An 11,105-nucleotide genomic window follows, 5' to 3' on the forward strand; every position below is an offset into this window, starting at 1 on the left:
TCTGTGTGTGTGTGTGTGTGTGTGTGTGTGTGTGAAAGGAGGTTTTTTAGCAATGTCTGAACTGTTCTCTTGTAAGCAATGAAAGTAGACCCTGATTTATACAAGCTCAAGTTCCAAAAAAGTACCATAAAAGTCATCCATATGACCAGAATCCCATTTTTGTCAGATTTTCAGTCAATAAATTCCATTCTGTTCATCATAGGGCTATCAAACTGTGATTTGTTGGTTCAACGGACTCTTTAACTGAAGTCTGCGGTGCTCATAAGACAGCTGTTTCAGTCACTTATGGTTCCCAGAACGTTCTGAGAATGTTAGATTTTGATTCACAGAACATACATTTAAAGTGTATAAATAAAAATGTAATACATAACAATTTAGTTACTTTTTGAAAAAGTTTTTAGAAAGATACTTTACATTTGTAGATATAACACCTAAAAATAACCATTAAAGAACATTAAAATAAGCATTAGGGAACGTTCTGTAAAAGTTACTTTACACTTCTGAATATAAAACCTAAAAATAACCTTTAGTGAACCTAAAAACAACTATTAGGGAACGTTCTGTGTAAGTTATAAAAAAAATTAAAAAAATCTTGCTGCAACATTATAGGAAATGTATTTTCTAAATAAAATAAAATAGTTTTTCAAGAACCTAACCAAATGCTAACATTAGGGGAAGGTTGTGTGTTTGGTAATGTTGTAGCTGAGCTCTTCAAGCTCGTAGCGCTCGCCTGCGGGACTGGATCTCAGTCTGGTTTCGTCTCACACTCGCGCTGTGTGTTTGTCAGCAGCTCTGTCTGAACAGCTGATCTGAGGATTGAGCTCTCATAATAAAATAAGAGCACTGGTTTGGCTCTGGTTTGCGTGCGATCAGTAAAACGAGACGAACATCACAATCTCAGCTCCGCTCGTTAATGAGCCGTTAGCCGCGGGGTGGAAGGTGCTGGAAGTCGTTAAAGAGCAGTTTAGAGCGGTTTATGCAAGTGTGAGTCTGAATGTGCTTTTATGTGTTAAATCAGGTGAGAAATCACATTTACATTGAATCGTTTCACAGGGCGAGTCTGGAGATCAATGATTTACATTTACATTTTACCCAATTTGTGAGTCTTAACTGAAAGTGTCGAGGAACAAATGATAAATATATGATAGTGTTTTCTAAAACATGCAAAATCAAACATGCAGCACAACCAGTGTAGTCTGATTGACCTCTGATCTGTTTAACGAATCCTTTGCTGATTCATCAGAACACATGACTCACTTGAGTGAACTATGACAGCCCGTTGCAACTATTTTTATAATAAATGAAATAGTAGTTTTAATCAACATTATGCAATATTAATACACCTATAACATCAAACTGTTCATCTTTTTTTCTATGCATTTGTTTTGAGGAATCAGTTTTGGTTGCCAGAACGTTTCGTTCTCACAATGCATTTTTATGGTTTATATTAAAAGTGTAATGGTGAGTGCACACCAAAAGCAAATTGAATCATTTGCTTGAGTAGATTACATACAAAGTCAATGCAAATACGGTGAATAGAAGCAACTTCACGCTGGACGATGGGAATGACGCGAATTAGGCAACATGATTGCCATGAACGCACGATATATGCCTCAATTGCGTCTTCCACGCAAATTGAAAAACTTTAATTTGAGTGGAAGATTTGCATGACGTAATGTCACGCAACCCAATCAGCAAAGAGCTTATTGACACGTCCGGTTATGTCAGAAAATGAAGGACAGCATTACGCAAGGATTTTATTTGCTTGAGTGACACGACAAACATCCCACAAGTAATCTAGAGTGATAACGTGATGTGAATATTAGCTTAGCTTTTGGTGTGCACACACCATAACATTTATAAATAAAACCTAAAAATAACCATTAGTGAACTTTCTGTAGAAGTTGTTTTATAATTGTGAATTTATGATGTAAAAATAACCTTTAAGAACTATTTAGTTAAATATAAATATAAAAAGTAAATATAAAAATAACCATTCAGGAACGTTCTATAAATGTTTTATTTTTAATTTTTTATTGTTGTGAATATAAAACCTATTCTGAGAATTGTTATAATAATAATAATAAATGTTCTGAGAATGTTAGATTTTTGTGAATGCACATTTTTACAATGCTGCTGAACATTGTGAGTAACAGACAACAATTACAACAGTAAAAACAAACTTGTGTTAAAATATGAAAAGGCTAAAGAGCACAAATATACAACCTTTAAAAGTTCTAATATCACTGGGTGGACTTTTCAAGTATTATGCACAAATCGACCATAAAAGCCTTTTTTAAATGTATGTGTGTTTATTTTACAGATGTTTAACATGCTGTAATGTGGTTTAATCTCAGTCAGATGCTGGGTTTGGAGGCAGGAAAGGCAGATAATGATGATAATATCTGAATGGGGTCAGAGGGCAAAGGTCAGAGATCACAGGACTCAGACACAGCTGGAGTGTGACGGGTGTGACGCAGCACAGGCCCGACGCGTCTCAGGAGGAAATGTCTCTCCATTTCACAGCTGCAGTCTCAGACTCATGTAACGTGTGTGTGTGTGTGTGTGTGTGTGTGTGTTTTAGCTGCATGCAGACCCTGCGCTAATGACGAGCTGCTGATGGCGATCTGCACCAGCGACTTTGGTAAGTTAAACCTGCTTCTTACTGCTTTGAAGTATTAGTTTCCCTGCCATAATGTACCATTATTTTCCTGGAAATAAATCATACCTGACTATAAAGGTCTTTGCACACTGAGTCTGAAATTCCTGTCCGCAAATTTTCGCACGTTAAAAAATAAATACGACCTCACGTTATGTCAATCACGTTTACACGCTGCTCCCGAAATTTGTGTCCGTCATAAAAAAATTTGGATCGGGTTCCATTTTTTCCGTTTTTCGCATCCGTTGCAAGCATTTTGAGAGGTGTTTTGACAGTTCAGAGCCACCGTACAAGCGAATGCTAAAATCCAGAATGGCGACTGTCAAGTTCATCCACTTTGTCTCGCAGCACAAATCACCGTAAAGATCCTTGCCGGGTGTGACGCAGCACAGGCCCGACGCGTCTCAGGAGGAAATGTCTCTCCATTTCCCTGCGTTCATGTGTGTGTGTGTGTGTGTGTGTGTGTGTGTGTGTGTTAGCTGCATGCAGACCCTGCGCTAATGACGAGCTGCTGATGGCGATCTGCACCAGCGACTTTGGTAAGTTAAACCTGCTTCTTACTGCTTTGAAGTATTAGTTTCCCTGCCATAATGTACCATTATTTTCCTGGAAATAAATCATACCTGACTATAAAGGTCTTTGCACACTGAGTCTGAAATTCCTGTCCGCAAATTTTCGCACGTTAAAAAATAAATACGACCTCACGTTATGTCAATCACGTTTACACGCTGCTCCCGAAATTTTCGTCCGTCATAAAAAAAATTCGGATCAGGTTCAATTTTCTGCGTTTTCACATCTGTAGCAAGCATTTTGATAGGAAAGGATGACGAATACGAAAAAAATGAAAAATCGTATATGAAAATTTCGGACTCGGTGTGCAAGGACCTTAAGTCACACAGATTAAAAACTGCGTTGTTGAGAGAAAAAACTAAGTTGTTAAAATAAGTTGTACTGGTTAATAAAATAAAACACACTTTGTTTTGCATGCTTGATGTTAATTGCATTTTTAAGCCACTTTGTAATAAAAAAAAGAAAATACTTCATGCATGTTTTGCCTGTTTAACGTTATTTGTGTTATATAAGCTGCAGCACGATTCACAGTCTCAGACTCATGTAACTTTGTGTGTGTGTGTGTTTTAGCTGCATGCAGACCCTGCGCTAATGACGAGCTGCTGATGGCGATCTGCACCAGCGACTTCGGTAAGTTAAACCTGCTTCTTACTGCTTTGAACTATTAGTTTCCCTGCCATAATGTACCATTATTTTCCTGGAAATAAGTCATACCTGACTATAAAGGTCTTTGCACACTGAGTCTGAAATTCCTGTCCGCAAATTTTCGCACGTTAAAAAATAAATACGACCTCACGTTATGTCAATCACGTTTACACGCTGCTTCCGAAATTTTCGTCCGTCATAAAAAGAAATTCGGATCTGGTTCGATTTTCTGCGTTTTCACATCTGTAGCAAGCATTTTGACAGGAAAGGATGGCGAATACGAAAAAAATGAAAAATCGTATATGAAAATTTCGGACTCGGTGTGCAAGGACCTTAAGTCACACAGATTAAAAACTGCGTTGTTGAGAGAAAAAACAAAGTTGTTAAAATAAGTTGTACTGGTTAATAAAATAAAACACACTTTGTTTTGCATGCTTGATGTTAATTGCATTTTTAAGCCACTTTGTAATAAAAAAAAGAAAATACTTCATGCATGTTTTGCCTGTTTAACGTTATTTGTGTTATATAAGCTGCAGCACGATTCAGATGTTAAAAGTGTGTGACTTTTATTCTGTAAATCGTGGTACATCTCTGTCGCTGCTCTCTGTCTCTCAGCGGTGCGCGGCAGTATTCATCACGTGGAGGAGGAGGATGATGATGATGAAGATCAGGCGTCAGTGGTGGTGTCGCTGAGTCACGTGTACCGTCAGAAGAGCCGTGTGTTTGTGTCCGGCGGCGGGGGGCGCGGGCGCGGCCGGTGGGCGGGTCGAGTGAAGATGCCGCGGCGCTGCGGCCCGCAGGCGGGACAGGGTGAGTTCCTCTTCACAGGAGCTGTGCGGTTCGGGGAAGCGTGGCTGGGATGTGCTCCTCTCTATAAAGACTTCATCGGACTGTACCACGCGGCTCTGGACGCGGGAACAAACCCCTGCCACATAGACACAGACTGAGAGACACACACAACAATCCTCTGCTGAACTTTACGGACTCTGGTGAATCTCATGAAAACATGACATTTTTGGGAAAAAAAAAATTTCACGCCTTGGTCCAAGGTTACATTTTATCCCAAAATCCAAATAAATAAATAAGATATTACATTTAAGATACTTAAATAAAAGTTGGATTATTTTATAACCAGGTTTTTGAAATAATTGTTATAAAAATTAAATAAATTGCCCCTCTAAAATTCTAATTACTGCATTTCATCCAAAGGCGTTTTATTATTATTATTATATTTTTATTTTAATTTATAAATATATGCATTTATAATATATAATTTTCAGCTGGGGTTTCTTTAGATTTATTACTGTCAAATGTTTTAATTTTATAGTAATACTATTAATCAGCATAAATTAAATTTAAATTCTGTACTGTAAATCCTGCCATGTATGTATAAATATTTCACTTATTTCAATATTTCATTTACTTTAACATTACTGATATAATAATAATAATAATAATTATTATTATTATCATCATCATTATTTGTTGTTGTAACATAGTAACACAGTAACATCGTATTTAAATAGTGAAATAGTTATATGCAATTGCTCTATTTGTAGTGCTGAATTTAAATAATAATATTTTTAAAATTGGGGATTTTTTTTTAATTGTCCTGAGAATAGTCACAATTTAATTTTGTGATTTTTTTAAATAATTTTTTTTAATGCAAAATATTTCTTTTTTTACTTGTGTTGATTTTTGGGTGAAATGAGGCCTGAGTGTGTTTTGGCAGGTTTTTCAGATGGGATGGTTCCAGATGGATGCATCTCAGTCATCAGTCCTCCCTGAAGGTGCTGTTCTTGGTTACAGACAGACGTTGTGTTTGCTTGTTTCCGTCTGTTCTTGTTGCCTGATTCCATTCGTCTGAAAGCCATCCAGAGAAAGTGTGTCGTAACACTCGGATCCGTGTGATGAGCTCTTGCCTGCATGCATGTGTGCTGCTGCGAGACGATGAACGCTGCTTTTGTTTAAAGCTTTGTTTATAGTTATTGAGCGGTCAATTCTTCTGACTGACGTCTGGACTGTGTTCATGTGTTCACGAGTGAGTTTGAGTGTATTGTGTGTGTGCGTTTATGCTGCGTGTTTGTTTCTGTTCCTTGGACTCCGAGTCTGGAATAAAACACTCCTAATGGAAACATCATGGTGTCATTTTCTGTGTTTGTGTTGCTGGGTGTTTTCTGTACAAACTGCCCAACTGTGGAGAAAATTGCGAAATTTTCATATTATCGTGAACGCAAGTGAGTTCAGCTACACAAGCCATGGTGTCGTAGCTCAAAGTACGTTACCTGAACGCCGGTCTGTTTTCAATTCAACTGCCGTCAGTTGGTTTAATCAATTATCCATCTAACCCTACCAGACAAATGTTGATATATAGCTAGCTGTAATGATAACACATCTGGTTTAATTAAACATTTGAAGGAAACTCTAGCGCCCCCTTGAGTGCTGCGGTTTAAAAACTTGAAGTATGAAATGAAATAATGTTGAACAAGCCTTGAGAAAATATGGTTGGTGTTAGTTGAGGACGGTTCGAGCTTAAGACATTATATCAAAATGGCCAAAATAACGATGATTATCATTTCTTCCCAGCTAATTATTGGTTCCTAGAACATTCTGGGAAGGTTTTTTTTCTGGATTAAAAAATTATGTTTTTTCTTGAAATGTTATTTGGTTCCCAAAAATGAACATGACTGAGAACGCTAAAGGAATGGTTCGAGCTTAAGACATTATATCAAAATGGCCAAAATAACGATGATTATCATTTCTTCCCAGCTAATTATTGGTTCCTAGAACATTCTGGGAAGGTTTTTTTTTCTGGATTAAAAAATTATGTTTTTTCTTGAAATGTTATTTGGTTCCCAAAAATGAACATGACTGAGAACGCTAAAGGAACGGTTTGTGTTTGCTGAGTTAATAAATGCGTTGGTATTGTAATACACCAGTGAATTTTATTTAATTTTATAAATTCATCAGTGCTTTTATTTAAAAGAAAATGTTTGTTTTTCAGCAGTTTTTCCACTTCTGAGAAGACGTTTCTGTTAACCTAACCAAGACCAATTGCCTAAATGTCCACAGAGAAACACTATTAACCAAACAAATCCCTTATTTCTGTCAGAATACCCTGTTTCGCATTTAGAAATGCATTGCAGATGCATGTTGTCCTTGGCATTCACTTTTTGCCACATTTAGCCTATTCCAAGTTGAAGTTCTCAATAACGTAACAGTGCACTGTGCCAGGCTCATATTAAGTGTTGTGTATTCATTCTGAGATTGAATTTCCAACCCTGTGTGATTCTGAACCAGAGTTTTATTAGTCCTTGATGTAAAATATGAACCGCTCTTTACTGTTTTTCCGTGAATTACCGCCAAGTTGGATCGTTCCTCTCTATGTGAGACAGGCGTTCACGGCTGTTCATGGACTCCAGCATGTGTTCAGGGGATCTTCATTTCATTCTGTTGAACTTTCCCTATACATATTTTTGAAAACAACATGCACTAATGAATCATTCACATTAAGACCAGGAACATGCATTAAGAAAGCAACCAAAGTCATTTTTATTGGCAGATCGGAGCATCTCATCTGGATAAGTGTTTTCCACCAAAGTTGTCAAAATCGGTGATATTTTCAGACAGCAAATCTGGTGTTTGTTTGCTCACATATCCTGGGCAAACGTCCCTCTATTCATCTCACACTGGACCACCAGAACCATGACAGTAACTGTGTTTCCATGGTCATTATGACATTGTTCAGGGTTTCGTCTTTCTGACCCGTTCCTCCAGTCGTTTGTGGGCTGATCTCCAAGCCCAGCTCTCATCTGATCTGTCTTGAGTCTTGAGACTTTCTCCCACTCAGCTGTCTCAAGCACGGCTGGAATGAAAGCACGGATAACTCAGACATGACTCTGAGTGTGTGTGACGGGTTATTATTAACAGCACTGACCTGACGCAGAAACGGTCTTTCTCAGTGTCTCTGTGGTTTGCGGGGTCTCTGCTGGAAGCCAGTAAAATCATTACAACTTGAATTGTTTGTTAACAGTGCGCTGCTGTTTGGCCTTAACCCAAGGAAAACCAACGACAGCTTGCGAAGTCATGCATATCAAACCAAACATGTTTTATTTCATGATTGATAACTATCAGTATCAGCCTGTTTATTTTTATGGTGTAGGCCTATTAATTTGTTTCCAATTAAAAACCGTCTTGTATCCCAGTTTTAATAGACTAGAGACATTAGGTTGGCTTGACACTGTGACTATGTGGTAAATATGCATACTGAGCATCTTCTGTATATTAACAATGTGCTGTCATGAACATTTGTCAAAATGTGCAGTACACAACCAGAATGCATTGCATGCAGTACTGTATACCACAATGCAGCGCTCAACTTGACTTTTTTTTATTATGCATTTGGAAAAATCAGTCTGTAAAAAATATTTCTATATTGGTGCATCGCTATTGGTTTGCACAACATTTTGTGTGAGTGGCCTTTAACCGTTATCCAAGAGAGATTTTTGTGCACTCACCTTTTTAATGTAAGAGCGGCGGGGCAATTTGTAACTTGAATGTGCGAGGCTTCCGGTGTCATACGCTTCCGGTTATTTTAGCTGTGCCTAAAATATATTCTTTGGTTATACATAAAGATTCCGTTATGATTTGTTGTATTATTTTAATTTATTGAGACCTCAGGTCAGCTGGAGAGAAACTAAAGAGGACTGCACTGCACTCAAAAAACATTCTACTCATAGACTACACTGCGCTCTGGTGCACAGTATAAGTGCATCTCTACTGAAATTGTTTCCTGCCTAATACAAACCCAATTCCAAAAAAGTTGGGACACTGTACAAATTGTGAGTAAAAAAGGAATGGAATAATTTACAAATCTCATAAACTTATATTTTATTCACAATAGAATATAGATAACATATCACATGTTGAAAGTGAGACATTTTGAAATGTCATGCCAAATATTGGCTCATTTTGGATTTCATGACAGCTACACATTCCAAAAAAGTTGGGACAGGTAGCAATAAGAGGCCGGAAAAGGTAAATGTACATATAAGGAACAGCTGGAGGACCAATTTACAACTTATTAGGTCAATTGGCAACATGACTGGGTATAAAAAGAACCTCTCAGAGTGGCAGTGTCTCTCAGAAGTCAAGATGGGCAGAGGATCACCAATTCCCCCAATGCTGCGGCGAAAAATAGTGGAGCAATATCAGAAAGGCGTTTCTCAGAGAAAAATTGCAAAGAGTTTGAAGTTATCATCATCTACAGTGCATAATATCATCCAAAGATTCAGAGAATCTGGAACAATCTCTGTGCGTAAGGGTCAAGGCCGGAAAACCATACTGGATGCCCGTGATCTTCGGGCCCTGCATCACATACAGGAATGTTACTGTAATGGAAATCACAACATGGGCTCAGGAATACTTCCAGAAAACATTGTCGGTGAACACAATCCACCGTGCCATTCGCCGTTGCCGGCTAAAACTCTATAGGTCAAAAAAGAAGCCATATCTAAACATGATCCAGAAGCACAGGCGTTTTCTCTGGGCCAAGGCTCATTTAAAATGGACTGTGGCAAAGTGGAAAACTGTTCTGTGGTCAGACGAATCAAAATTTGAAGTTCTTTTTGGAAAACTGGGACGCCATGTCATCCGGACTAAAGAGGACAAGGACAACCCAAGTTGTTATCACTGACAGCCAATCAGAATCCATCTGACTGTAAAGCGCGCGATAACCTTGTGAGAACAGGGCTGCGTTCAGCCCCGACAAAACGGTGCAAAACGTTTTTTAAATGGAAATGGTGGTGCGTTGAACACCCTGTTCTGATGACGCAAGAGTTGCAGCTATGGAAGCTGAGAAGGCCATTCTTTGTGTTCTTTTTGAAGAATTTTCGGAGCCTGATGAAATCGGTATAAATACATGTTTAATACTGCAAAATACGCTCGATGTTACAGTCACTGCCCTTGCCGTCCAGAATAAAAGAGAACATCCCAATCAAATGAAGGGATTTGTGGAAACTGTGGTTCCTAATTATTGTGATCCAACATTTGCCTCGCATTTCAGGATGAAAAGAAACATTTCAGGTGAAGGATAATCCACTTCTTACCTCCGAGACTGTGTTATGATCTATATGACCTTATTATTTTTATTTGTGAGTATTAGGCTTATCATTATTGCTGATCACTGTTGGCGTGCTATGATATTGTAATATTTACCATTATATAATCAGAGGGGTATAGAAAAGTTTATGAAAGTGTCACTCCACAATACAATAGCAAAATATATAAATATGTATAGTATTTTTATGTTACATTAATCAGTGTCTAGCACATCTTCCTAAGCAAAGGATATGGACCAGAAGACACTGCAATTACTAAATGATATTTAGACAGACTTAAAGAAGTTCCAGATCTATACTTGTGCTCTTATTATTTCAGTTATTTTGCCTTTAATGTAAATAAACATGTGCAAACAATATACTTGCTCTTGTGAATTTATTTGGATGTTAATTACATTGTGCACGCTGTCTCTTTAATACCGCGTGGTTTATATACATGCTGTTGCTGATTGGGCTGACATTTTTGACACACCCACCAAACTAGAGAAAACTATCTCAAACCCCGTTGCACACCGTTTTCAGGAAACATGTCGTTCAAACCGGAAACCGTAGCAAAACGTTGCACACCGGTTTGAGCTTGAACTTGCCCCTGGCTTTTACTCTGCTCATGCGCAGTAGTGTTTTCTCTGCCTCAGAAAAGGCGCGCGATCACATCACATTGTTAGGAAGAAAAAAAAAGGATTTTTGATGTCCAGTATTTTCCCGTTTAAATGTATCAAATAAAGAGGAGCGTCTCAAAATCGTCATCGGCGTTGACGAGGTGAAACCGTGCCTGTTGTCAAGCTAATGTGCACTGTAAAAAATAAGTGTAATTTTAACTGTATAATTTTGTAAAAACGCTACGGAAAAAAACTGTTAATAGGTTAACATTAAGTTCCCGTACTATATACAGGGAAAAACTGTAAAATATCTAACCAGACATTTCATGTAATTTTACAGTAAAATGCTGTTAATTTGAGAGTTTTTAGAAGTGAAAATAACGAATCAATGTATAATTTACAGTCAAAAACTGTAAACTGATATTCCCAGAATTCCCTGCATGACACTCCACATTTGAAAGTATTTTGTTTAAATAATCATGTTTTTTAAAAAGTTTTTGTTATTAGTTATGT

At 37.7% G+C, this 11,105-nt stretch overlaps 1 protein-coding gene across 1 annotated transcript in view; it reads left to right on the top strand.

The window, feature by feature from the left end:
• Window positions 1–4,933, top strand: part of metrnlb (meteorin like, glial cell differentiation regulator b) — an 11,142-nt gene extending 6,209 nt beyond the window's left edge. The window contains exons 3-4 of the mRNA XM_016258260.1: window positions 2,585–2,644; window positions 4,490–4,933. Of these exons, the coding sequence (XP_016113746.1) occupies window positions 2,585–2,644; window positions 4,490–4,821 (392 nt within the window). The 3' untranslated portion in view covers window positions 4,822–4,933. The remainder of the gene's footprint in view (window positions 1–2,584; window positions 2,645–4,489) is intronic.
• Window positions 4,934–11,105: the final 6,172 nt, after the last annotated feature.

Source organism: Sinocyclocheilus grahami, unplaced genomic scaffold, assembly GCF_001515645.1.
Source record: "Sinocyclocheilus grahami isolate Dianchi unplaced genomic scaffold, SAMN03320097.WGS_v1.1 scaffold1664.1, whole genome shotgun sequence".
Lineage (NCBI taxonomy): Eukaryota > Metazoa > Chordata > Actinopteri > Cypriniformes > Cyprinidae > Sinocyclocheilus > Sinocyclocheilus grahami.